Here is a 27,805-nt window from a genome sequence, read left to right on the forward strand (position 1 = left end):
CAAAAACATCTGCAGATTTTGCCAAACGTGTGGGATGAGGGGGAGTGGGGAGAGAGGCCAGGGGGCAAAATTGCTCTTAGTTGAGAACCTCGGTGACAGTCTGCCTTCCTCTTTCCACCTTCCAGAGGCTTTTGAAAGTCTTTGGAGAGAGACAGCGCCTTTAACATGAAAGTCCTCCTTGGGTAGCTTAGCATCTTGGAGCTTCTATAAGAATGTGAATTGGGTAAACTCATTCTCTTTATCTTCCTATGTCACCAATGGGAAAGAAGAATCACAGATACATTTTCTTGAATGAACCCAAGCACTGGTGACTAGGGACAAGCCTGTGGCACCCTTGAGAGCCTAGGGCAACTTGATAGCATCCCCTGTGATATCAGGCCTAAAACAGGAATACTGGATTTCCCCTTCTTTTTGTGGAACAACCAAGAAACCATTTTCCTTTTTGTGGACTACTGAAATGGGAGATGATATTTATAATGTGTTAGAAACCCTTTTATCATACACTCAGAATGGATATCATAAAAAGACAATAATGCACAGCCTCCTAAATTTGACGCTGCGTATTGTTCAATCGAGAATTGAAAATACTTGGCTTCCTTTTCTATCACACACTTGGAGTCTTCTCATCCCTCTGAAGGCCATGGCTGATTGCCTTTTTCTCTGAGCTAGATAGTGGAGAAATGTGTTGTAATCCCTCTTGCTTTGTTTATCTTGAATCTTAGTTCTTTTTTTTTTAATTTTTATTTATTTCTAGGAGAGAGAGAGAGACAGCATGAGCAGGGGAGGGTCAGAGAGAGAGGGAGTCACAGACTCCGAAACAGGCTCCAGGCTCTGAGCTGGCAGTCAGTCTTGAATCTTAGTTCTTATGGGATAGGAGCTACAGTCAGTTGGCTTAGGCTTCCTGGTGCTTCTGGTAAAAATTCTCTGGGACTTTGCCCTGATCTCCACACAAAAGAATCAAAATTAACCAGAGGAATCCAGGGAGCAGCAACATATACTACATGCAATAAATTTAAAAAAGTTTTTAGTATTTATTTATTTTTGAGAGACAGAGCACAGCAGGGGAGGGGCAGACACACACACACACAGAATCTGAAGCAGGCTCCAGGCTCCAAGCTGTCAGCACAGAGCCTGACGCGGGGCTCAAACCCACAAGCTGTGAGATCATGACCTGAGCTAAAGTCAGATGCTTAACTGACTGAGCCACCCAGGTGCCCCTACATGCAATAAATTTTAAAGATAAATGTGTATTTTTCTTGGCTTAAGAGAAAATACTCTTAGTTTGAAATAGCTTTATAACTGTCCCCCTCAATCAAACACTTTTGAAAAGAGATGCTAAGGATGGGGCTGGGGATTACTACTTGGACAAACCAGCCAGTGACTCTAAGTCACTTCAGAGACAGGAGGCTGTCAGCCCCCATCTCCCATCTTCACCCATTTTCCTGCCCAGCTCCTCCTTTGTAACCTCTCCTCTCCTGAACTGAACAAGGGTGAATAAACCTCTTCCCCTACTTTTCCAGTGGAGGCCAGAATTCTCTATGAGGGTCAGAGGATCTTAAGTAGATAACAGATTCTAGGAACACAAGCAAACCTAAGACATGGCCTCCTGTGGGACAGAATTCCAACTTATGCAAGTTGATTGTGCCAGCTGTTGCTACGACAGGGGCTTGATGTACTGAGAACCAGAGCACAAAAAACGACATTCCAGGTCCCTTGTTTTTGGCCTCTCACACACAAATGTTTATATGGGCACCTGGTGGCTCAGACAGTTGAGCGTCAGACTTCGGCTCGGGTCATGATCTCAGTGTGTGAGTTGGAGCCCCAGGTGGGGCTTGCTGCTGTCAGTGCAGAGCCCACTTCAGATCCTCTGTCTCCCTGTCTCTCTGCTCCTGCCCGACTTGTGCTCTCTCTCATAAATAAACATTTAAAAAACACACAAATGCCTCCAAATAATAGTATTTATACTTCTGTAGCATTTATTTTATGCCAGGTCCTTATCAAATCACCCTTAAACATCAACTCATTAAATCCTCATAACAAGCCTATAGGTAGATACTATTATTGTATCCATTTTACAGATGAGAATAACAAGGACCCTTGGAACACTTGCCTAGGATCAGGATAGGTAGCAAGTGGCAGAAGTGGGGTTTGAACCTGGACTGTACCACACCAGAGTCTGGAGTCCTGACCCCCTGACTAAGGCTTACTATGCCATTGCTCTATGCCACACAAGCTTTAAAGGGCAGCCTTGAGCTCAAGAATGCCTGACTTCTATAGACACATCCCTAACCATTGTGCAGTATTGTTTGTATGTAGGACAAAAACTCTTTTACCCTTTTAATGAAATTATGACATCACTGGGTAATAGTGGCCTCAACCTTTGTTTGCTGTTTCTTCCCTGCTTTCATGTCAGAAGCTCTGTTAGTCACATCAAGGTACAAAGAGCTCACAGTTACAATGGGTAACTTCTCCCAAAGGGCATTTGCATTTTGAAAGCAGAGTACCTGAATCAAGGGGGCAGAACAAATTCTAATCATTAGCCAACCTGGTAGCGATGATACTTGGTCAAGTAGTTCATTCTAAGGAAATTTGGAAGGTAGGCAGTTGGAAGAAAACCGATTCTGAAATAATTTCCATGGCTGCCTTTCTGAATGCATGAATAGAATTTTTTTTAAGTATTTGTCTTGTACCTGAAAGAATCATAGTCATTTATCACAATACAAAGTAGATTGATGATCGAGATGTTCCCTAGCTCTCTCGGAGGGGCAGGGGGGAGGGAGACATGAGGGTATAGATTTTCCTGTGGCTGTGTAGGGAAAAAGAAGTTAAAATCTGGGGTCTGAACACCCGCCTTGTACACTCTCTGGAGACAGTGTGGCAAAGGCAGCCACTAGGTGGGGAGCCTGAGCTGGTGACAAGGAAATCACCTCTGGTTAAGTGCAGACAGATTTCAGGCTTCAGAGATCAGTCCCTTTCTCAGGTGAACATGGCCGGCAGCCAGGCCACTGGACCACCACATGGTTGAGCAGACCCCATCGGCCATTTCCTTCTTTTAGAATTCCATGGAAACAAACCTCAGTAGGCCTATGTGTGAAGCACTGAACCTAACAATTTTTACTCTCCCCTAAGTTACATTCAGGGCCTAGGACAGAGAGACAGACAGGACACAGCTTGTTCTCACGTAGGAAGCCTCTGATTAGCAGACAGTAGACAGTACTCTGTGGAATTTGCTGAAGAGAGAGGAATAGAAGACAGGTTCTTCAGAATGATTTGATTCTCCAAACAACCTCCTGAATAATTGTCAGACTGGAGCCGGATCTGTAATGACTTTCAGATTGGCTTTCAATCAATCCCCCAAATGTTAGTCCATAATGAAATGCCCAGTGTGAAAACTCTTGTCTTTGGAAAGTGCCTCGGGGAAGCCATTTCTGTGAGCTACTCATTTCTTATGTCTGTCAGGGAATGAAACTGTCTGGTTTGCCTCTAAGAACCCTCCACTTGGATACATACACACTAACGCTTTGCCTTTTCTGTTCCAGGGAAGGGAAGGCCAAAGGGGGCCCCCAGGTGCCTCGGTAAGTACACTTTACTTCCTGCCCTGCGAGGTCATTGGTTGCCAGGAGAGTCCTCATGTGCAGATGGCACTGGGAATGAAAGAGAATGTGAGGATAATGTTACAGGAGGTGTAGAGCAATAGACACGGCCCCACCCCTGGAGGGGAAACAGAAGTGTCCATCATTCAGCTGCCAGGAACTGGACAGGCCTGACCTAGGGCAGAGCCATCTTCACAGACACCTCATAGATAAGAGGACCTGTGCGATCCCAAATGTTAGGTATTTGACTGCTTTTCACTAGCACTAGGAATCAACTGGATGGGAGTGAAACTCTTCACGGGAGTAAGAAACAATCTTGTGTTCATTTTTAGTATGGAAATGAATAAAGTCCTAGGTACGGTAAGGGGTGAGCCAAGGTTCAGTCAAAATATTGCCCACGTACTATGTATTACAGCACTAGATAGTCTAAAGAGAAAATCTCTATGGAAACTACGTGGAGACAGTATTAACACTGACAACTTGTTCATCAGGGGGAGCCGGGAAATCCTGGACTTCCAGGCACCCAGGGAGCTGACGGATTACAAGGCCCACAGGTGTGTTGAAGTATTTCATAAATATCGATAAATAATGCTGAGTTATTCCAATGGGAAGCCAGTGGGTAGTTCTGTATAAAAATAACTGAGAAATGCTTAATCTGCTGCTGCCCTCCTCCGTGGTCCATGCTTCTGGAATGATACATTTCCCATCGTGGGGGAGTGATTTTGCTTCATCATACCTGCTCCTGTTTTGCAGCTTATGAAGAGAGGAAATGGATGCTCTGTGCTCACCTAGTAGTGTATCAGCTTGTTGGTAATAAAGACCTTACTATTATTAGTAATCAACTAATTACTATTAATTGGTAATAATTACTAGTTAGTAATCAGTAGGTTCCTGAGCCCTATCTTTTGCTTTCCAAGATTTCCAAGAGTGTTCAAGGCAGGAGTTGNTCTTGATCATATCATTACTGATATGGGCATTGGAGTCAGGACACCTCTGTCTCTCTTTCATGTTGGAAAGGTGCTGGGTTCATCCCTTGGGAATGGGTTTGTAACACATGGGTATTTAGTTACCTTATGGAGCCCACTTTAAGCCAGAGCTTGTCTGGAAGGTGTGCATAGACCTAAGACCCTCTCAAGAGTTCATTTTCCTTTTAGGAAGTTTCAGATCCTAACACTAAGGTAGCATTTGGTATTCTCTTGAGGGAACCCTGCCAGGGTCCCTGAATCAAGCCACCAGCTAGCAAACCCTATGGATTGAATCACCATGTGACAGCCCAGATCCATCTCCCCTTTGGAGGGAGAAGGGTGACATTCACTCAGCTACTCCAGGGTCCCTTTGATACTCAGGCTTCCAGCCAAGGCTGGTCCCGTGCGTGCAACCACCGTGTGCACTGGGCAGCAAGGGCCAGTGTACAGCTGGTGCCTTGGTAGTGGGAAACATTACCAGCGCCGCCAGTTTTTTCTTCTATGCAAGAGATCTATACGAGAACCTTGCGTCTGATGGTAATATGGGAGGAAAAATGCTTAAGTTCCTCTGAGAGGGCTTCTGCTGCTAAAATGTCCTTTTGTGCTAACTTGAAACAACTTTGCTTTCCATTTTACACACTGATGATGAGCCCTCTGGCCTAGGTAACCTGCCCCAGCAAAGGAATCCATCTGACCGTTGTTTACATCTTAGCTCCTTCTTCTAAGGGTTTTGTTTCTCCCTTTAGTTTCCTTTTGATTTCCCCTATCAGAGGAGGATGAAGGTCTTAGACCCAGGCAGGGATGCCTTAGTGAGATCTGTACCACTGAGTCTGGGCCTCTACTCAATTCCTTTTGTAAGATACGCTTAACCTCACAGTTACAAGGTGACTTGTAGTGTTGGACCAGGGCTTTCCTGTGGACATGTTTCAAAAGCATTAAGGAAGAAAGTACGTCTTCTTGGCTTCATGTAATTATGTTTGTCTCGTTACCACAATAGGGAGTAAATGGAATTCCTGGCAGCAAAGGAGAGAAGGGAAGTCAAGGGCACAAAGGACCTCAGGTGAGTGACTCAGCAACATTGGAGTCAATGGCCTCCAATGAGACCCTTTTCTCCTACCTCAAAAACATCTTCATATATAGTTTATTTTATATTATCTGCATTTGGGGTATTTTATTTTTCAATTAACTTGGGACACATTTGAGACAAAAAGAATCGGGAGCAAATTTTAGCACAGCCCCAATTCCTTGCACATCATGTAAGCCCTCCTCTCACCCCTTCACTGGGGTTTTACTGGGAGAGCACAGACGCATCACATCAGCCTGAAGAAAGAATTTGGAAGAGTCCAGATCTTGCCGACTTGTGAGCATTCCCAAACCTGGTATGCTCTGCTGGTTTTTCTAACTTTTAAAAATGTATCTGTGCCACATGTATCTCCACCGACTGTAGATATTTGAAACGGACTCTACAAAGATCCCTCGCCATCCAAACTGATTTGATTCCTCAGTTCACCCTCTGAATCTATTTGGTCTCTGGGTTTCTGACCGTGAGTAATACGAGTGGGGATGGTGAGGGATTCCTATGAAAAATGTCCTGATTCTGTTCAGTTCTTCAGCTCCGACAGCGAGAATTCATAAGGAATACCTATGTTTGCCTCATTATCATGCTGGCATGTTTGCGGAAGACACTTGTGCCCACTTTCAGATGGGGACTGAAGCACATTCTGTTTTAGATGCACGTGTGGTGCAACCTTCACGAGTGGCAATGTCTCGTTCTCACAAAGTCAGTCCATTCCAGCCAATTTGCCGCATGTGGAAATAACACGTGTCATGTCAAGCACACCCTTTCTGTTTCTCACGAAGGCCCCGGGCAGACTAGTGGTGTCCCTGCAGATGAAGATTTGTGGTCCTCTAAACAGGACTCTTACCTGAGCCACCTACTTTCAGCAAACATGTCTCTCTCCCCTGGGTGGCTGGGTCTCTTGTTAAGCAGGTATCAAGGAGCTGTTGGAAAGGACATGAAGAAAAGCAAAACTAATCTAATGGGCTTTCCAGGAATTGCTGCAATGCTGCCTTACATGTCTCCTATTTTCGTTCAGGGCTTTCCTGGGCCGATGGGAGCTAAAGGGAATGTTGGAAATCCTGGACCTTCAGGAAAAAAAGTAAGTGTCATCTCCTACAGATTTCAAATCTGAGAAAAAAGTACTTCCCTTCTTTTCCTGATTTCCATATTAATTCCTCACATAAGCCAGGCACCATCAGCCATCCACCTCCTTTCTGCAGTTACATTCTTTTGCTTCCATTGAGCAAAGAATTTCTAAATGCTTGTCTCTTCCTGACACTGCCCTGTTTCACAAGAAGACACACTGTGATCTCAGCCATCGTGAGATCTGAAAACCATCTTCAGCCATCTGAAAACTCTCTTCAAGTCCCCGACTTCCTGCAGGCATGAATGTACGCAGGTGGCAGAGTCCCCAGAAGAGGGAAGGGGGGGCTGTCCAGACTCAAATCTGCTGGTGCACAGTTCTCTAATTCACTCTACTGTGTCTGAAGCAGCTCTGTCAGGGACTGTCAGACAGCAGACCGTTGGCCTCTTGAGAATCCCACTCCCTGCAGAAAACGTTTGAGTGGCTTCCTCCTCCACAGCCAGCTTCCTCAGACTGGCAACTATGCGGTCACACAGGAGGTTGGGGGTGGGGGAGGCACTTAAAAAGGCCTCATGCTTGGTTTAATGTCTTGCTGCCACCATCTTGCAAGTCTTAGTATTTGAGGACGGGACCTATGCTTTCATTGTACCCTGAGCCCCACAAATTAGGCAGCCAGTCTTAATTTCCCTGTAGCTCTTAGGAAAACCGCTAGACTTTAAAGGAGCTTAGAAGGCTCTCTGACCCTGTTTAATTCTGAGGCTTCAGAGCTCTTTTCCCTCCCACGTGCCTGCCCTAGGCTTCTCAACAATGCCTTCCCTCTACCCCGACCATCCTCACCCCTCCTGTGATCCTTCCTGCTCACACAGCTCCGCCCTCAAGCCTTGCACCCCTGCTCCTGTGCTTCAGGCAGCCGCTTCCCTAGCCTTCCAAATCCAATTTAGTTACTTATTTAAAAAATTTTTTAATGTTTATTTATTTTTGAGAGAGAGAGACAGAGCATGCGTTGGGGAAGGGCAGAGAAAGAGGGAGACACAGAATCCGAAGCAGGCTCCAGGCTCTGAGCTGTCAGCACAGAGCCCTACACGGGGCTTGAACTCATAAACTGTGAGATCATGACCTGAGCCGAACTCTGATGCTTAACCAAGCCACTCAGGTGCCCCTTATCAAGCCCAATTTAGATTCCCCTCCCCTTCACTGGAGTAGCATCCTGAGTTTATAATTTTCTGTCTGTCTAATTGTCCCTCTTTCCAACCAGACTGTTTTTGGTGAGGCAGGACCACATCTATCATATTCAGCAGTTCATTTTGCAGGATGATTACTTGTTGGATGGGCGAACATACCAGCCAATGAGTCGACTTTCCCTGGAGTAAATTTTCTATCCTTTGCCTTCCCCTTCAGTCCTTCTAGAACACCAGGAAAGCAGTGCTTGTGCCCAGCCTTGGGCTGTGCTGATGTTTTCTGCTTACCTTTGGGAAGATCATTACTGGTTTCCTACACCCCATGCCCTGGCTGAGCACTGAACCCTCACAGAGAGCTTTGAGATTTCCCATCTCAATCTCCTCTAGTGGGAGCCAGTTTGGATTTTACTGACCTGAAGGTCTTTTTGTCTCACTCACTAGGGAGAAAGTGGAATTCTTGGAGATCCAGGGCCAGTAGGCCCGCCTGGACAGCGAGGAAAACAGGTATGACCTTTCAGGACCCTTATCTTTTCGCGGCTCCAAGTGCTTAGTTCTGAGGGCAAGATAAGGGGACTGAGGCCATCAGCCTAAGTACCTTGAGTGTTGAAGGTATTTTAGGACCTCCTAGGAAGATGCAGCTCTCATTCTAGAGCTAGTCTGTCTGTTAAAACAAGAGAAAACAGCAAGAGGGAAAGGGGGCATGCAGAGAGGCTACTGGGTAACGTTTCAGTATTTCCACAGCCAGGATGGCCATATCAATAGATGGCCATTGAAAAACAGCACTACCCGTTTCTCTCCCTGTCTTGCAAAACTCGAGGACAGCAACAAGAAGGGGACAGAGCCAAGACACGAGCCACCTGTTCTAGTGGCTCTGGCTGTACCAAGGCCTCTGTGAATGGAGTGGCCAATGCCATTATTTCTGTTCAAAAATAATGTTTATTATAAATGCTTGTGTATACATATTGTAGCAAATTTACCAAGCTTAGAAGATGGGAAGAGGGAAAGAAAAATTACCCATAGTCTCACTATTTTGAAATATTTATTATTAACATCCTGGAGATACAAAAAAAAAATGACTGTTTTCCTCTCTTAACAGTGTGTCATGAGCATTTCCATAGCATTACATTTCGCTCTAAATATTATTTTCAGTAGCTTCAAAAGAGTCTACTGAATGTATGTACCTTAGTTCATTTGACCAATCTCTTGCTGTTGAATACTTAATTTGTTGTTTTTTTTTTACTGTCATAAACAGCACAGCAAAGAGCATTCTTGCATCTAACTGGATTTTTAGACAAAATCATATTTTCCATGTAGAAATTTCAAGAAGTAGCATGACTGGTTCAAAGAACATGCACCTCTTTTGCCAAGTGCCCTTAGGAAGAATACTTAGGAGTATTCAATGATCTATGCACTCATGTGTTACATAGGAAAATGCTCACCTCAGGGCATCCACACCAACAGTGGGTTTGTCACTTTCCTTTTTTCATCTATACCAATTTCATTAACAAAAAATAATTTTTCATTACCATTTCAAATTGCGTTTCTTTGACTACTGGTGAGGATGACATTTTTCCATTTGTCTTTGGGGAATTCCTCACCCATGTTCTTTGAACCAGCTCCTAATTTTCCATGCAAGTAATTGCCACTGACTCCATTGGTCGTGATTGACCATCCCTCTGCCTCCTGCGATGTTTGCAGAGAGGACCTGGCCAAAGTACCAAGGCACATCCCAGCAAGTGAGGAAAACCCAACGATGTGCATGTCCCCAGAGTTCAAGGTCACTGATAAGGGTGCCTCTGCATGGAAGTGCCCAGTGCTTCACTCCTGACACCAGTATAGATTACAATTAAGTTTCACTTTTGAGAAATTAAAATGAACTGGTATGTCCACAGGGAGATTACGGCATCCCAGGCTATGGCCAAATGGGACGAAAAGGAGTAAAGGTAAATATGAAAAATTGTTGTTTTAATCATTTCTTTAACTGATGAAACAAGCCTAAAGAATAGAAGAAGAAACAATCATACTGCAGAAGTGCTATGTTGACTTATTTATGTTCTCTGCTGCAAATTGTAGGGTCCAAGAGGATTCCCTGGAGATATGGGGCAAAAGGTACTGTGCACGTGTCCTTCTTTTGAAATTACCATGATCTTAACTTTTACTTCAGAATTGAGGTTAAAAAAAAAAAAAAAAAAGGAAGCAGGGCAGTTGTTTTTCCAGGACTTCATGAATAAAGGACCATACTTAACTACTATGAATGAATCTTCAAGTTGGAAAAGACAGTCCTGTCCTTTGTTTCCTGAAGGTGCTGGTCTTGAAACTCTACCTCCATATCTCCTCCAGTTTACTCCTCTTGTCCTCTGGCTTTCTCACCTTGGCAATCTCATTCAAAACCCTTGGCTTCAGTTGCTGTTTGTTCTTTATTATTGTGGCCTTCACTTCCCTTCCCCTGAAAGATGACAACCTTCTCCTCATTGGTCTCCATTATCACCTTCTTACTGCTTCGGTTAATCCCAAACACTGCTGTCAACTTGATGTTTTCCACAGTGTAACCTACTTATGTTCCTCTCCTGATGAAACGTTTTCCAGAATTCCTGATTGCCTCGCAGATTGAAAAATCCATCTCCATGCTCTCCAACTAGACATACCCTTATATTTCAGGCAGAGTAGCTCCAATTATATCTGTTTTTATGCACTGGAGTTCTGTAATAAGATTCCTCCCCCTATTTCTTTAAGCATCCTTTCCAGAAGTGTCTTCCAATGCTTGGTGCCCAAATTAAAATGCAAAATATGGATTAAAAAAAATTGAATGTCTAAGCAAATCAAATCAACTACAGGAAAACAGCCAATTTTGGAATCCTTTTTCAAGTGCTTTCAGGGGCGCCTGGGTGGCTCAGTCGGTTAAGCATCCGACTTCAGCTCAGGTCATGATCTCACAGTCTGTGGGTTTGAGCCCTACCTCGGGCTCTGTGCTGACAGTTCAGAGCCTGGAGCCTGCTTCAGATTGTGTCTCCATCTCTCTGCCCCTCCCCCGCTCACTCTCTGTCTCTCTCAAAATAAAGACATTAAAAAAATTAAAAACTAAAAATGCATTTTTTAAAAAGTGCTTTTAATTGCTGAATTACCAGAAGAGATTCTTTCCTTAGGTTAGAGAATGGTTCAAGAAGGAACTGTTAGGGGGGCGCCAGGGTGGCTTAGTCGGTTAAGCGTCCGACTTTCGCTTAGGTCATGATCTCGCGGTTCGTGGGTTCGAGCCCCGCGTCGGGCTCTGTGCTGACTGTCAGCTCAGAGCCTGGAGCCTGTTTCAGTCTGTGCCTCCCTCTCTCTCTGACCCTCCCCTGCTCATGCTGTCTCTCTCTCTCTCTCTCCTAGAAATAAATAAAAAACATTAAAAAAAAAATTTTTTTTTTTTAAAAAAAGAAGGAACTGTTAGGACAAGTGTTCTCATTGTAAAAGACCAATTTTCTAATTTACTGATAAAGGGAGAAAATTAGCATATTTCAATTTAGGGATAAATGTGAAATTAAAGGTTTTTTTGATAAATAGGTGCTAAAATTCATTTCCCACCAAATTCAGAGTAAATATTTTTTTAACCTTCAGCTTTTTCAGAAGTGATTTATGAATTTAGGAAGTAATTAATTGTTTAGTATTTTCTGTGGTTAATACTCCATATGTTTTTCCTGATTTTCAAGCATTCTTTCTTTAGATATTTTTAGTAACTGATTGGGTAGCCATTGCATTGATATTTATGCATAAATATTTGTATTAGAAAATTAAGAATAGTTTGAGGGAATATTTAAGTGTATCAGTGACCTTGTTCCAAGTGACAGAAGATGACATTTAATGTTTAATTCATAGCATAGTCATAAGATCAATTAGGTTTTAAATATGAGAGAATTATTTCTCTTATTTCATAGCAAATATTTTAATATCTTGATTTCTTATATTTGAATCTTTAGGGTGATGCTGGCGATCCCGGACTTCCTGGTGGTCCTGGACGCAAAGGATTTAAGGGATTAACGGTAAGTGGCCCATAATTCCAGAAATAATAAATGTTTCTTTGGAAGACTCTGGCCTTTATGTTGTAATAATAAATGTGGATCATTGATCTAACCCAAGAGCATCTGAAATGCCACTTCCTGGCTCTGTGACCTTTACCACACCTCTTCAGGGTCTCTGTTTCTCTAACATGAGACTTGAACTTGACACCAAAGGTTACTTCCAGCTCCAAAATTCTATGGTTCCATGAATCTGAACTGTTTTAAAGATTTACAGATTGATAGCTGGCTGTTCCAAGAAATGTCAGTGCCTTCCAGTATTTTCTAAGGCACATATTAAAGCCCAGAATATTAACCCTGTGTGGGAATGAAGCTGACATCTTCTCTGTCTCTAAGGGTTTTCTCACAATTCCACTACTCATAACCAAGGTCATCTAGGGTATTCATTTTCAGGAAGGCTGTTGAGATCTTCTAATTAGCGAAGTGTATAGTTGTGTTATAATTTTTTAAAAAACAAAATGCTGAGACAAGCATCCTTTCATTCTGAAGTTTGAGTGTAATATCAGCGGTCATTGTCAGCATGAAAGAGATGCGGTTCAACAGATATTTTCCATCTGGCTGGATAAATTTCATTAGCGTCCACATCTATCACCTTGAAGTATGGGAATGACACAGCACACCCGTGTCCTCTTATATATGTGGAGAATTATTTTTTGTGTTTGATCATTTGCAGATGGGAGGTTTTTAATTAGATCTCTGTGTGCTCTAGTGTAATATAGTATATATATATATCACCAATCCTAGTTTATGTCCAATTTAGATTTAAATGCATAGCCAGTGCCAGAGAAAAGTATGTCACTAAATGGAGAGGCTAAGAGGGAAATGGATACTTACCAATGGTTAAGAATGGCTATTTATATTATAAATAAGGAATTTACTTGACATATTAACAGTTGCATTCTTTAAAAAAATTTTTTTTTTAAATTATGAAGTCTCATTAAAACTTAGGTATTCTCCGTGCATAGACAGTGTGGAAAACTAAGGCATCTTCTATCTGCAGCTCACTGTAGGCTTGAAAGGAGCAGAGGGATCTCAGGGACCCCCAGGCCCCCCCGGACGGAGAGTAAGTACACCCATGAGAGCTAAGTAGCCTATACTGGTTTCTAGATATTCAATGGAAGGGGTACAGAATTTAAAGTCAGACCACTGGATCCAAGTCCAAATTCTTCTTGCTAGGTCTGTGCCCTTGGGCCAGTCATCTGGTCTCTCAGTTTACCTCTAAAATGGGGGTGACCTATCCTGTCCTACCACCTCAAAAGGTAGCTGTGAGGATCAGATATTCAAATGTGAGCACTCTTTGTGAATGGTAAATTTCAATGTAAATACTAGCTGTCACTGTTATTTTTTTTTTTTTTACTGAGTTTTATAAAAATAGGATGGGATAATAAGCTTCGTAAAGATGTCCTGGCAAAGTTCCATCATGCGCGACAAGCTAATAGAGTTTCCCAAATCACTGTTGCCTTCCCATCTTCAAAATGTAGGTTCTAGAGAGATTTGGAACTATAACTGCAAGTTTCCAGTGGGCTTCCACCGGAAGAGAAAAATCACTTCTGGAAGCATTCCTGCACAGAGTCAGACACATCTCCCACTGATGAAATATCCGTATCTCTATTTTAGTGCTTCCCATGTTATCATAATGATTTATTTACATGTCTCTCTCCCCTGATGAGCACACTCAGGTAAGAACTAGATGTTGCCAGCAGCTGGGTTTATGTCAGAGGTGCAGGGAGCATTGCATACAGAGTGGAAAAACCACTTATCTTGTTTTGTGCATTCTGAGCATTTTGAGACTCCCTGGAGGAGTTCTTTAACTTGGGACCTTATAGAGAAAACAAAAATATGGATGTTTTGTGGATGACAGTAGATTGAGAGTCCACTAGCTGTAAGGACACTCTGATACATCTTTTTTTTTCTTTCACATTAAGGACCTGGTGAATATTCATAGTCATGTGGGTGAAAATCTAGTCTCTGAGTCATACTGATCGGGCCTGGATTTATCTATCTCCTTTCCAGATTTTGAAGCTCTCATGTGGGGGGTAGTGCATCTTCCTGGCCTTGTGCTTGGCCTTGCTGGTCCACTAGAGTGTGGTTTCACTGTCCTGGTGCTGCTGGTCCCTAGAGTGTGGTTTCTCTAACTTGGGGCTGCTAGAATCAGATCAACTTCTTTGTCTTGGGCTCTCAATCCTCAGCCTCTGCTTAAGAACTTGCTCCAAGATCTTCTCCAATCCAATCCTTTAGGAAAGACGCTCCTCTGCTCTGATCCTCTGTAAGATGTGGGCTGCCTTACACTCTTTATTAGCCAAAAACTGTTCCTCTCTCTGTTTCAATGGCTGAGCATTCTTTTCCGTCTTCTGCCATAATCTATAAAAGGAAGGATGACCCCCTGCATCTCCTAGTGAGATAGTTAATTTCCTGATTTTGGTCAGAAGCATGTGTTCCCGGTGGGTAGAATTATGGATGCCACAGCATTTCTGGGTAACACCGGCAGCACACAATGGGCCACCTCAGCATTCAGCAGACAGTTAACTGTTTATTGGGTGGATGGGTGGATGGATGGATGGATGGATGGATGGATGGATGGATGGATGGACAGATGACCCAGTTGTCATTTAGAACAGGGATTCTTACACTGATATCCCTGGTTGAGCTTCTGAGGATAGTGAAACTGTATGATTTTGAGCCTGTAATAGCATTTTCTGGAACCAGCACACTAACATTCACCAGTTGCCCAAAGAGGCCCATGTGCATTAAACATGTTAAGAGCCACTGCCAAGGAGAAGCCTGATTCTGATAAAAGGAATAAGGGGGAAAGAGAAAAGCTCAAGCTGTCAAAAAAGTACTACCTCTTTTTAGGAAGCCTCCTTGATTCATTTCACCTAATTATGCATACTCCTTTGTTTATAGCCTCTCAGCAATTGATGAGCTGACTGTGTATGCTCTTCTTTTGTATAATGCCTATTTTGCTACATAATTATCTCTGGTTTGTTCGCATATGTAGAAGTTGTGTGCTACCACCTGCATTTTAAACTCCTTGAACTGTAATACATCTGTAGCTCTGAATTCTCAGTAAATTCCTCTCCTTGTGGCACACCTTGGGAAGTCTGTTGTTTACATTTCAAGTTTCCTTATGAGAAGTACCTTCTAAGTGTCATATCTTGAGTACAAACATCTTTTAAAAATACTTTAATTTCTTTACTTATTACCAGAAAGATAATTCCGTTCACTCTGGGCAGACATTAGCTTAACTGATCTCACATTTAGACAAAGAAGTTTGCACTATTGATTTAAGTGGGGGAAGTAGCATTGTAATCTATCTGTTCAGGAATACTTTAATCACTCTCTACCAGCTGTGCTTTTAAGAATGTGCTTTTTTCTTTGCTCTTGTTTTGTCACTAAAGACTCCAATTCACATACCAATAATTGGCTCTGGTTTTATTTTCCTAGGGCATGAAAGGCATGGCAGGGAAGCCTGTATATTCTGTACGTATCTCCTTATTCACAAATGAAAACTCAACCAGTCCACTGGCAAATAAACATGGCCTCTCAGAGGTCATTGTGCTCATGTTTCTGTTCTCTTACTCTTTTTTTCTTTCCAGCAATGTGATCTGATCCAGTTTGTGCGGGACCATAGCCGTGAGTATCTGTGTGTCATGAAACAAGGACGTCGATGATTGGCGGAAGCACTTAGGATGAGTGTCATGTCGGGATGCAGGGTCGTTAAGCCGAACCCACTGGTGGCATGTGTCCCCTGAAGCAGGCTTATCCTGAGTACTTGCAGTAGAACAGCTCACATCAAAGGTGGGAGGGAGAGGGTTATAAGTAAAAGACTCATGAAGTGTGGTCCATACAGGAGAGAAAGCGTGCTTGTGAGAAACGGTTGGAAACCAACTCAAAAGTTGTCTGAATCAGCTCACACTAGTACAACAGTATTGTACAAAGGTCTGTGAGGCACGGTGTTAAAGGGATGAGCATGGAGATTTGAGGTTAGTTGGTTGGTTACTTAGTCAATGACGTCTCCTCAGATGGGAGTACTTGAATCTAGTTGTGGGGAAGTGATGAGGACCAGCCAGAGAATAGTTTCAGCAGAGGAGTAAAGCAGGAGTCAACAAATAGAGATTGTCTTTGGTTAGGAGGAAGGGGAAATGAGGTCAAAGAAGTGCAGTGATCTCATTTCTGAACGTTTATCCCAAGGGAATAAAGCAAAAGAAAGAAAAAATTATAGGCAAATATGGTTGTTGAAACATTATTCATTACAGCAAAATGAACATACGTTTAGACTGCACTTAGAGAATAAGTACTTTATGGTGCATTATCGTCTGATCAAATACTAAGCAGATATGGGTTGTTGTTTTTTTTGAAGACTCAGAATATGAATAATATTGTCATTAAAGAGCAGAAAATTAAGTTGGATCCTCATTTCAAATATAGCTAAATATATACATAGAAACAAATTCTAGAAGCAAAAGGAGAAAAATGTAACAACTTACTGTGTTAGAGTGGTAGAATTTTAGGTGATTTGTCTGTCTTCATGCTTCCATTGTGGCTTATAATGATGCTTATACAATCGCAGTCAGAAGAATGTAAGATGGGAGAATTGGAAACACTTTAGCAAGGGACACTGGATGAAAACACAGTCATTGCAAGTGTGGCATAAGAAAAGAACAACAATAAAAACAAGTTTAAAATAAGTCTAAGGCCAGAGCAGGAGAAGTTTAGTAGCACTGTAGATGAGCAGGCTGGAGGGACTATGAAGAGAAATCCGTTGGTAGGAAAATATGATGGCCTCAAACATTTTAGAGGCAGGAGAATGTTGTGTGAGCCCTAAATTAAATGTTCAGCTAATGAAGTGGGCTGTAGTAAAGGTGAGATCAAACGAAGAGACTGGGATGTTGAAGTTGCTCACACATTTGTGGTCCTTAAGGCCACATGGATGACTTGAGGTTCTAAGAGGTTCTTGAGGATGACAGAGAAAGAAATAGAAACTCAAGGGATGAATCCAGAAAGGCATCTTAGCAAAGCATGGGGGGCCAGGGGACAGAAAATGGCATTGCAGAGATGAGGAAGTCCCGCAAATGTGGGCCACTTGAAAAGCGAGAATACGCCAGTGGACAGAAGATTCAGAGGGGGGGGACCTTGGTGAAAGCCGTTGTTTGAGAAGTAGAAAGCCTCTCCATCACCCTGAGGAAGTAAGAACCAGGGACAAGGGCCCAGGGGGAGAACAAAGGGAGAGCCACTGTAGGAGAGGGGGGTTCTCAGAGGAAAAATCAAAAGATACTTTTCCAGGGAAGAACAAAGGAGGAGGAAGCATTGGGATGGTGAGTACTGGCCCGGGAAAGGTTAGGGATCTGAAGACACTTTTCCAATGAAAAGGAAAGGAATTAGACAGGAAATTAGGGGGTGGAGGGTCTGTAGCCAGACAGGGTGCTGATCCTTGAGCGTGGAACTCCAGAGTGCAGAACTGAGCTGGTGTTTGGGTAACAGATGCCCAGAGCTAATTCAGAGGGTTTCACTCCCTAAGTGACATCACGGAGGCCTTCAGGGTTGGTTAGACTCCTGGTCTAACACATTTGCTCTTTCAGTCCTGCAGCACTGGGATGAGGCCCGGGTCTGGAGCTGATCCCTGGGACTCTACCCCTAGAATAAAATAAGAGCTCCAGGGAGCTGATGGGAATATGGAGTGGGGGTGGTGCAAATAAAATAGGAGGGCCCAAATGACGAGAATTTTGGAGGGAGGGGCATAAGTAAAGAAGATTTTTTAGGAAAAATAAACATATTAAAAAAGATCAAGTAGTTTCCCCCAAACCAAGCGAGGTTTGCCACACTCATACCTGGATAGGTGTGGCTGATTCCAGAGCCTATGTTTCTATCCTCACAGCTGGGTTGGAGGTTGACAAATGGAAGTGCTCAGTCAGGAACAGGGGATCCATTTCAGGCCTGGAGATGCAGAGGAGACTGTGGGTTCTGAGCCCTGTCTGCTGGCAGTTAGCATCTCAGCAGCCATCGAGTTAAGATAATCAAAAGCTGTTAATGGGGTCAATGTGAGAAAGCAATGCTGTGGGACAGCAGGATGGAAGGCTAGCTGGTTGCCAATGCTAATAAAATCTTTTATTATATCAGAGTGACTCATTTGCTTCTTAAGAATTGAGAAAAATGAGCAAGGGCATTGTCAGGCCAGTGCTTTCTAAAGATTTCCAACATTTCCCTCTGATTGGTCTCATGCTTACAGAGTAAATCACTTAGAAAAACCAGCTGTTATTTTCCTCAGGAGAAACCCTTGGGGGCTCTCCCTCCTCCCTGTAGATATGGAGATCACTCCAACCCAGGAGCTGTATTTTCTAGCAGAGACCAAGTTTCTTTGGAAATCCCCACATTTCTGCAGGAAGAGAGAGGTTCCCAAGATATTCATCTGGGAAGAAAATAAGCGCTCATATTTTAGCTGTGCCTCGCTGAATGACTCTCAAGGCGGTAAGAAGAGAGACAAAACAAATCGAACTTGAGCTATCTTGCCATTTAATCAGAGGCTCATCTATTCTGCTTCTAAGACAAGTGATCAGTATTTCAGATTTCAGCCAAGATTTTGCTGAAGTCGGCTGGCCATGGCTCACCAGGAGCCAAGGTCAGGAAGGTTCACTCATTAATTGAATTCTGTGTACAGGTTCCTCAGTCCTTCAACCTTAGCTTCCTGTTATTTAGGAATTAGCCCCATTTGCGATTAGAGTCAAACAAAACATTAAGGTTTGCTGAAATTTCGTTTTGGGGGATTATTTTTAGTCTGTGTGCCAAAAATGTAACAGACGCCTCTCTCTCTCTTTTTTGTAGCTTGTTGGGAAGGTGAGTATTTTTACCATACTGTGTTTCTTGCTCAAGTAATTAACTGCGTTCTGACAAGACCAATTTGAAAGAAACTATTAGCCCCAGGGGAAAAAGAATTTTTCCTTCTATGCCAGTACTTTTATCTTTTGATTATGGCTGTAATTGTCAATGTCATGTTTCTACCGGATTCCCAAGTGGTGACACCCAGCTCCCAGCCCTTTCATACTACTGTGCTTTCTAGTCTCAGTTCACAATTCAGTTTGTTTTTTACAGAGTAGTCCTGTGTCGCTAGGGAATTCAGGGACAGGGCTCTGAATGACCACATTTTAATTGCTCTGTTGCTTACCCAGTGATCCCTGGCTTCTTGGACGGACAATGTTTCCTTTCCTTTCTCTGACCCACATGCACATCTTTCATCTCACCAAGTACGCACTACTTGTACACCTGACCTTGCTGTGGATGGTCTTCCTGGAACCTGGACCGCACTGGGCGTTGCTTGGCAACCTTATATCCCTCAGACTCCATTGCCACTGAAGCTCCTTTTGTCAATGTCAAGAGCTCCTGGCCTTCTAGAAGCCTACTAAAATAGACTCTCAGGGGATTTAGCCCAAAAGTTTGAGCTTATCCTGAAGTTTGACATTATTCACCTTAATGCTGGGAAACCAAAACCAAAAACCCTTTATATATGTAAGTGCCCGGTAAAATTTCGGGATTTGAAAATCCCTGCTGGGCACTAGGAAAAAGAGAGATTAAAAACAAATAGAAATTGGTTCTGCTTTCTGGGAAAATCTGTGACGATTGGTCAGTCTTGAAGATGCTGGCCTACCACTTCTTTAATAATTTTTAGTATTAGGGTTAAGAAAGGAAGGCTAAGGCTACTTAATTTCTCATATTTTATTGTTCATTATTGGCTTTAATATTTTTTCTTCACAGTAAAGTTCCTTGATTCAAAACACATATCTGAATCCACCCTAGCTTCTTTTCAATTGCTGAGAACAGTGAATTGGGGTGTGGGATTATTAGAGTCTAATGCACTTGGAGAGTTAGCCAGATTCAGGATAGTAGAGTAGTCTATGTGGATGAGGGTGTTTGTTTCTTAAATAATCCCTGTTTCTCTTCCTGTGGTCTGACTTTAATAGCACTTTGAAAAGTTAGGTTTGATACGTAGGGCAGATACCCTATGAGATTCCTAAAATTCAGTCATCATAAAATTATCAGCACAGAATCGGAAATTGCAAAGAGCCCCCTTTTCATAACAGCTGATGGTAAGCCATCTGGGGTCCTGCTGCACCCTTCCTTTCATTCAAAAGCTAGCTTCTGGGAGGCTCTGAGGTCCCCTCTCTTGGGAAATAGTCTCTTAGTCCTCTGAATGCTAATGAAGAATAACAGTCAGTCTGTACCCTTCTGTGTAGCAATCCTCCCCAGGACAGATGCCGTGAGGGCAGTCTTGAATTTGGTGCATATTTGCACACATTTCACAGTGTCTGTCACCCTGCATGCTACTCAATGAATATTTGCTGCATAAGTGGATGAAAATCTTCCAAGCAACTAGCATTATTAGTAGATCATTTCTGAAGATTCTTGAGGACCATAGGCTTTCAAAACCTTTAATAAGTCATCATATCCTTTTATTCATTTTTTAAAAAATTTACTTACAGTAAAATTCATTTTTGTGTGTGAGTTCAGTTTTAACACGTGCCTAGATTCTTGTAACCACCACCACAATCCGGATACAGAACTCTCCCATTAGCATAGATACTCGCTTCCATTTCTTTTTAAATAGCAGACTGAGTGAGGACTGTGAAGTCTGAGTGTTTTACCACCAAATATAACCGCTAGGGATTTATACAACACCTTCACACAAGCAAAGTATTACTTGTGCGTACCTGTAGTTCCAGAGCTATAGACAACACCTGTATCTCCCTAGACCTTGGTGTGAGTCAGCGTCACCCTAGGGTAAAGAATGGGAAGGGCTTTTGAGCAGCAAGATAACTTCATACTTCTGCCTTCCATGTTTGCAGGAAGGTGTCCAGTGTACCCAACAGAGCTGGTATTTGCCCTGGACCAGTCCTATGATGTCACAGAGCAGAGATTTAATGAAATGAGGAAGATCATCACATCCATCATCAAAGATCTTAACATCAGGGAAAGTAACTGCCTTGTGGGAGCCAGAGTTGTTGTAGTTTCCTATGACTCGGGCACCAGCTACCTCATCCGCGGGTCCGACTACCGTAACAAGAAACAGCTCCTCCAGCTTCTTTCCCAAATAAAATATCGACCCCCCACAGAAGCCCAAGACATTGGCAATGCAATGAGGTTTGTGGCCCGGAACATTTTCAAGCGGACATATGTGGGACCCAATGTGAGGAAAGTTGCTGTGTTTTTCAGCAGCGGCCAAGCAACCAGTCGGTCATCCGTCATCACAGCCACCATGGAGTTTAATGCCCTAGATATCAGTCCGGCAGTCTTTGCCCTCAATGAAAGAGTTTTCGTTGAGGCTTTTGAGGTAAGACCTTCCACTGGCAACTTCTTTGTTTAACCTAGTGGAGCTAGTAAGATGGGAATAGTGGGGAGCAGGGAGACATATGTGGTTTCTTGACCCCCTCTGCAGTTTTTTCACAGCTATATTGCCAAGGTCCATGAAATCTAATGTCTAATAATAACAGTCAGTAATAAAAACTGCCACAGTTGCAGCCCCAACTGTGCACTAGACAGTGTCCCTAGAGCTTTACATACATACACATTCTCACAACCCTCTGAAGAGAATCCATTTTTAATCTCTATTTAAAAATGAGGAAACAGGGGCGNACATTAAAAATTAAAAAAATAAATAAAATAAAAATGAGGAAACAGGGGCAACCTGGGTGGCTTAGTCGGTTGAATGTCAGACTTTGGCTCAGGTCCTGATGTCACATTTCTCCAGTTCAAGCCCCGAGTCGGGCACTGTGCTGTCAGCACAGAGCCCAGTTTGGATCCTCTGCTCCCCCTTCTGTCTGCCCCTCTCCCACTCACTCTTGCTGTCTCTCTCAAAATAAACTTTAAAAAATTAAAAATAAATAAAAACGAGGAAACTGAGGCCGAGGCAATTTGAGTGACTTCTCCAATTTTGTACAGCTACTAAATGGCTAAATCAAACTTTGAACTAAGGTCTGTCTGATAGAAGGGGCTGAGAATACGGTGCTCTACCAGCCCTCTGCAGATCAGGTGTTTCTCATATCTGTCATCTCCTTGCTGAATCTCATTGAATAGCTGGTCTTAATTTATGATGGATGAAGTTTAGGGGATCTTTGGACCCTTCATGTTGTATGAAATATTTAATGTATGTGAACATTTTTCTCAGGAGAGGCTCTGTCTTGTGGGAATCTAGATTTCTTTCTCTCCCCGCCCCAAATGAAGAATTTCTCCATCTACTCTTCTTTTGTTTTTCTTTAGAGAGAGATCTTAAGTGGGGGAGTGGAGCAGAGGGAAAAAGAGAGAATCCCAAGAAGGCTTTATGCTCAGCACAGAGCCCAATGTGAGGCTTGACCCCACAACCCTGAGATCATGACCTGAGCTAAAATCAATTCAGATACTCAATCGATGGAGCCACCCAGGAACCCTCTGTTCTACTATTTTAAAATATATTCAGATTATCCATGAACTATGTGCTCCTGGACCTGGGTGAAGCTATCATGTCATCCAAGAATTTATAAATGTCTATATATGTACACAAGTACATATATTTCTACTGTGAAAAGAAAAAGAAGCCCTCTAAACATGAAGAAAATCAATCTGCTCATGAAACATCCAAGAAGTTTCTACAGGGAGAGTCACAATAGAAACTGACAAAAAGGATTATAGGAAGTCAGAGTTTTTCCTATAAAAAATAATTACCTCCCAACATACTAGATAATTTATTTGTTATAATATGATATATGACCCCCCCCTCCACTAGACTAAGGTAGAGATTTTTTCTGCTTTGTTAATTTCTTTATCCCTAGCACATAGGACACTATGTATATAACATTATAAGCATCCAATAAATGTTTATTGAATGAATGAATGAGTGGATGAATGAATGAATGAAGAGCATATGGTTTATTTCTATGAATAAGCTTCCTTGATTTACCAAGGTAATATTTAGTATTTATGTGGGGAAACAAGGCCAAATACAATATAATACCCAAAGCATCCAATTTTATAAAAAATAGTAGGAATGTGGTAAATATTTTCTGACTGTAAGGCTGGAGTAATTATACATATTTATAAGTGCTCACTCAACACTTTACAGAAAAACAGGTTGTGGTTTTTCTAAATCCTTTACTTTCCCAAGGAAAAGAGGGAAAAGCATGAATATAGTATCCTTATGGATTGAGAAATACCTTCATCACCACCTGGGAATGATAGGTTTCTTTCATTGTTATAACACTATCTGCCTTCAATGGTGCCTCATACAGAGAAAATGCGCAATAAATACTTATTGACTCACTCAACGAATGAGTGAGTGAATTAAAGAATGAATGAATGCAACATATTGCCATTTAAGTAATTATTAAAGCAAGAAAAGCAATCAAGTGACAGACAAAATCAGGCCATGTACTACCAAGAATTTTGAGGAGACTTAGTGTGTTCTGTCTATAATCTTTCAAAGTAGACGTTTAAATTAGAATTTGTGATTGAGGAAGTCCTCATCTGAAATAATGTACTTGACATCTGAAAGGTGTACCTTCTTCTAAATAATGTGATTGTCATGGAAATAGTTGGGATCGCTACTTAAAGAGGCCAGAGAAACTTGTACATAAATAACATTTCTGCAGGATCCAACTTCAGAAGCTGTACATAATCAGCTGGTGCGTAATCAGAAGCATATAGGGGTGTCTGGCTGGCTCAGTCGGTAGAGCATGTGACTTGGGGTTGTGAGTTCAAGCCCCATGTTGGGTACTTAAAATCTTAAAAAAAAAAAAAAAGCAGGTAAAATTTCAGTGAAGAATTGCACAATTGGAAATCAGTGTGAGATTTTAATACCTGTGCCAGTAGGTGAATCAGATGGTTATCTTGTGGTAGTTTTCTCATCATAAAATAAAATGCTGATACCTGGCCTATATACTTCTTTGTGTTGTTTAGAATAAAAGGGGAATGGTGTGTGTATGTGTGTGTGTGTGTGTGTGTGTGAGAGAGAGAGAGAGAGACAGAGACAGAGGGAGAGAGGTTGAGAGAACATGTACTGAACTATAATGCAAGATAATGGTGATTCATTAGGGTTTTTCAAACTAATCCTTAAATCGATTGCACAATGGCTCCTTGATAATAGTTAAAGAAGATGAGCAAATAAGTATGTACTTGTTTTTCATTATAGTTTGACAACACTGGAACATTTCAGGTGATCCCAATTTCTCCAAATGGGGAGTATGAGACATTAGAAAAACTTCAGAACTGTACAATTTGCTACGGTAAGACCCATGGGAAGAATTAGTTGTGGTGAAACAAATGCCTTCTGGGCGAGTTATTAAATCTGGCTTTATCAGACATTCCTAGTTTTGATCATAGATTCTAAGTTTCTCAGTCTTTCAACACCATCCATCAGAGTTTTTAATCTTTGTAATATTTAGAGCTTCCACAGAATGTGAAATTGGTTTAAAATATTATCCCAAATGACGTGGCTTTCCTTAAGGACAGTTCAATAGTTTGTATCAAAAATCTGTAAATTATCAAAAATATTTTCTAAATGAGTTTAGACATGACTTGTAGACTTCAAGCCTGCATGCTACCTACATCTGCTTTCAAAAGGACTTTCCCAAATTGTCCTCTAGTGACCACAGAAATTTTGGGACATTGAAAATTCCTCATTAATTTAAATAATGTAAGATGAAAGAGGTATTGATCAGATTATTAATTCTTGGTAATCAGTTGTGGAATCACTTGAAGAAGATCTCAAGCAACAGTGTCTTGTTGTGCAGACATTGAACCACTGATAAGTCTCTCTCTGTTTTTCCAGATAAATGTTTTCCAAATAATTGCATCAGAGAGATTTTTTTACCTGAAAATTCATACATGGATGTAGCCTTCCTCTTAGACAATTCTCGGACTATAACAAACAATGAGTTTAAGGCTGTGAAAGCCTTGGTGAGCTCTATGGTTGACAACTTCGACGTTGCATCAGAACCTATCATCTCAAACTTTGGTGATAGGATTGCCTTGTTGAGCTATTCTCCATGGGATAGTTCTAGGAGAAGGAAGGGTGTGGTGAAAACAGAGTTTCAATTTAACACTTATAACAACCAAGTCCTAATGAAGAGGCACATCCAGACTTCCCTCCAACAGTTAAAAGGAGATGCCACCATTGGCCAGACCCTACTGTGGACCATGGAGAATCTCTTCGCACAAACGCCCAACTTGAGAAAACACAAGGTCATCTTTGTGATCTCAGCCGGAGAATATCATGAGAGAAAGGATTTCTTAAAGAAAGTGGCTCTGAGGGCCAAGTGTCAAGGCTATGTCATATTTGTGATTTCCCTGGGCTCCGCACATAAGGATGACATCGAGGAATTAGCCAGCTACCCACTTGATCACCATCTGATACAGCTTGGGAAAATTCATAAACCAGATCTGGATTATGTTACAAAGTTTTTAAAGCCATTTATTTACTCAGTCAGACGTAAGTCATTATTTTGTTTTTCTTCTTTGTTTTAATAAACTAGTGTTTGTTAATAGCATTGATAGCCTAACACATCTTTGAATCTATAGCTAACCCAAACATACAGATTAGGTGGTGAGATGGAGACAGAGATGGGACATATCATGGTTATATCCTGTTTTTACCTTGGTCATAATGTGGTGAGGCTTTTTTCATGATAGAATGTCTTTTACATTAAATCTCAGGACTAGTAAGCACAGAGTGATTGGAGGCCTCCAGGGCCACACTTTTTCAACCTGAAGAAGTGTTAGCAGCTCTTTTGTGAGTATTCACATGAAAGTTTTCCCTACTGCACTTGGTTTATTTCCTTTTTTTAAGTTTATTTATGTATTTTGAGACAGAGAGAGAGAGAGAGAATGCATGAGCAGAGGAGGGGTAGAGAGAGAGGGCCAGAGAGAATCCCAAGCAGGCTCTGCACTGTCAGTGCAGGGCTTGAATTCATGAATTCAAGTGAGTCCATGAGCTGAAACCAAGAGTCAGAAGCTTAACTGACTGAGCTACCCAGGCACCCCAACACCTGGTTTGGCATGCCCTGGAGACCTGTATGGGTGGCACAGTCCTGTGCTGTTCCTGAAGAGTCTAAGCATACAAATCACATAGAAATCTTGTTAACAAGCAAGTCCTGGTTCTGTATGTATAGGGTGGAGCCTGAGATTCTGTATTTCTTAACAATTGCCCGTGTGATGTCAGTGCTTCTGGGCTAAGAATGACATTGTGAGTAGGAAGACTTTAGGCCAATGCACTACAAAATGTCACCCATCGGATGGGTGCTAGTCCACAAACTGACCTGCGAGAGAGAAACACAGAAATTGAGAACAAACATCTAGAAACTCAAAGTGATTTGACATTGCCGCAGAATACAAGTGCACGAGCAGTGCAGTCTGTCTCTTATAACAAGATGGAAACCACAAGTATCAGCCTGCAAAGGCTGAGAAAGAAAATACCTCCCCCACAAATGGTTTGAGAAACATTCTTCCTGGAGCAGTAGTTCTCAACCGAGTATGATGTCCCCCAAACATTTGGAAATGTCTGGGGATACTTCATTTTTCTTTGATCACAGCCGAAGGAAAGGATCCTAGCATCTCGTGCGTAGAGACCATAGATGCTGTTAAACATCCTACAGTGACACAGTAGGAGCCCTGCTCTGTGCCCTGCTCCATAAGGCAAAAGATGGTCCAGCCCAAATTGTCAATAGCACTGAAACTGAGAAGCCCTGCCTCTAGGGCATCTCACAGAATCGGGGCTATTCTTTCTGAGACTCTACCAGGTTTAGACCTTGGTTCTACTGGACCCAACCTTACTTCCCTTGAACTCCAAAGTTGCTCTGATATTCAGGGAATCTCCAACAGCACCATTGTGACAGTATCTTGAGAGTTCACTCTCCATTGCAGAGAGAGCACCACCTTTCTGCTGTGACTCATATTTGATTGAAGAATCTAACAACTTCCCTCTTGGGAAGATCATGTTATTTCTTTAACTCTAAGTGCCTTCGATTGTATGGTATTCCATTATATGACGTAAAAAGAAAGAAAAAGTGCTTCCAGTTAACTATTGGTACCAACTTGCCTATTAGAGTTTATATTTTATAGTAATTAAGAGTTCAAATTTTAGATAGCATATCACATATCACTTTTGTGCATGCATCGAAAGAGACTATATATACAAAATGGACCAGTGAAGGCATTCCTAAACTGTCTTCATATCCAAAATGGGATTCCTGTGAGCTATTTCTTGACTCAGGTTCACTGATACCTGTCATGTTCAATGCAATATTGTTCTTTACGTCATCAAGATTGATGATGACACAGCATTTTTAAAAGATTCTATTGGGTACCTGGGTGGCTCAGTTAAGCATCTGACTTTGGCTCAGGCCATGATCTCATGGTTTTGTGGGTTCGGGCCCCACATCGGGCTCTGTGCTGACAGCTCAGAGCCTGGAGCCTGTTTCGGATTTTGTGTGTGTCTCTCTCTCTGCCCCTCCCTTGCTCATGCTCTATCTCTGTCTCAAAAATAAATAAACTATAAAAAAAATTTAAAGACTCTATACAGTAACTAAAGCTAGACTTGGTGGATGCCTAAGTGAGGCTCTGCAGTTATTAGAGTTACCTTATTTTTGATCTCTGCCTGCACAATTTTGCTAAATATATCCAATTCATCGCCTTCCCATAATCACTTGGTTTGTAGGAGTTAAAAGACTCCTCTACTAATACTTCTGGGAATTTTTTCTAAACTACTGACCCTTATTCTACAAGTTTTGGTGCTGACGTGTTTGCTGTTCCCAATGCATGGGAAATACCACCTGTATCAGAGTTCCGGCCTCAGTAAAAGCAGCTGTCAAATGCAATTGATTAGAATTGATTAGAATTGTAGTGTCATTTCAGAGA

The 27,805-nt window shown here is 42.1% G+C and overlaps 1 protein-coding gene across 1 annotated transcript in view; it reads left to right on the top strand.

Moving 5' to 3' along the window:
* COL6A5 (collagen type VI alpha 5 chain) overlaps positions 1 to 27,805 on the top strand; it is an 82,694-nt gene that overhangs the window by 36,070 nt on the left and 18,819 nt on the right. The window contains exons 20-34 of the mRNA XM_077750883.1: positions 3,540 to 3,575; positions 4,085 to 4,147; positions 5,556 to 5,618; positions 6,655 to 6,717; positions 8,322 to 8,384; positions 9,773 to 9,823; positions 9,954 to 9,989; positions 11,837 to 11,899; positions 12,936 to 12,998; positions 15,380 to 15,415; positions 15,532 to 15,568; positions 18,755 to 18,766; positions 20,770 to 21,254; positions 24,084 to 24,177; positions 24,723 to 25,382. Of these exons, the coding sequence (XP_077607009.1) occupies positions 3,540 to 3,575; positions 4,085 to 4,147; positions 5,556 to 5,618; positions 6,655 to 6,717; positions 8,322 to 8,384; positions 9,773 to 9,823; positions 9,954 to 9,989; positions 11,837 to 11,899; positions 12,936 to 12,998; positions 15,380 to 15,415; positions 15,532 to 15,568; positions 18,755 to 18,766; positions 20,770 to 21,254; positions 24,084 to 24,177; positions 24,723 to 25,382 (1,825 nt within the window). The remainder of the gene's footprint in view (positions 1 to 3,539; positions 3,576 to 4,084; positions 4,148 to 5,555; positions 5,619 to 6,654; positions 6,718 to 8,321; positions 8,385 to 9,772; positions 9,824 to 9,953; positions 9,990 to 11,836; positions 11,900 to 12,935; positions 12,999 to 15,379; positions 15,416 to 15,531; positions 15,569 to 18,754; positions 18,767 to 20,769; positions 21,255 to 24,083; positions 24,178 to 24,722; positions 25,383 to 27,805) is intronic.

This window comes from Crocuta crocuta, unplaced genomic scaffold (assembly GCF_008692635.1).
Source record: "Crocuta crocuta isolate KB4526 unplaced genomic scaffold, BGI_CrCroc_1.0 scaffold279, whole genome shotgun sequence".
Taxonomy (NCBI): domain Eukaryota; kingdom Metazoa; phylum Chordata; class Mammalia; order Carnivora; family Hyaenidae; genus Crocuta; species Crocuta crocuta.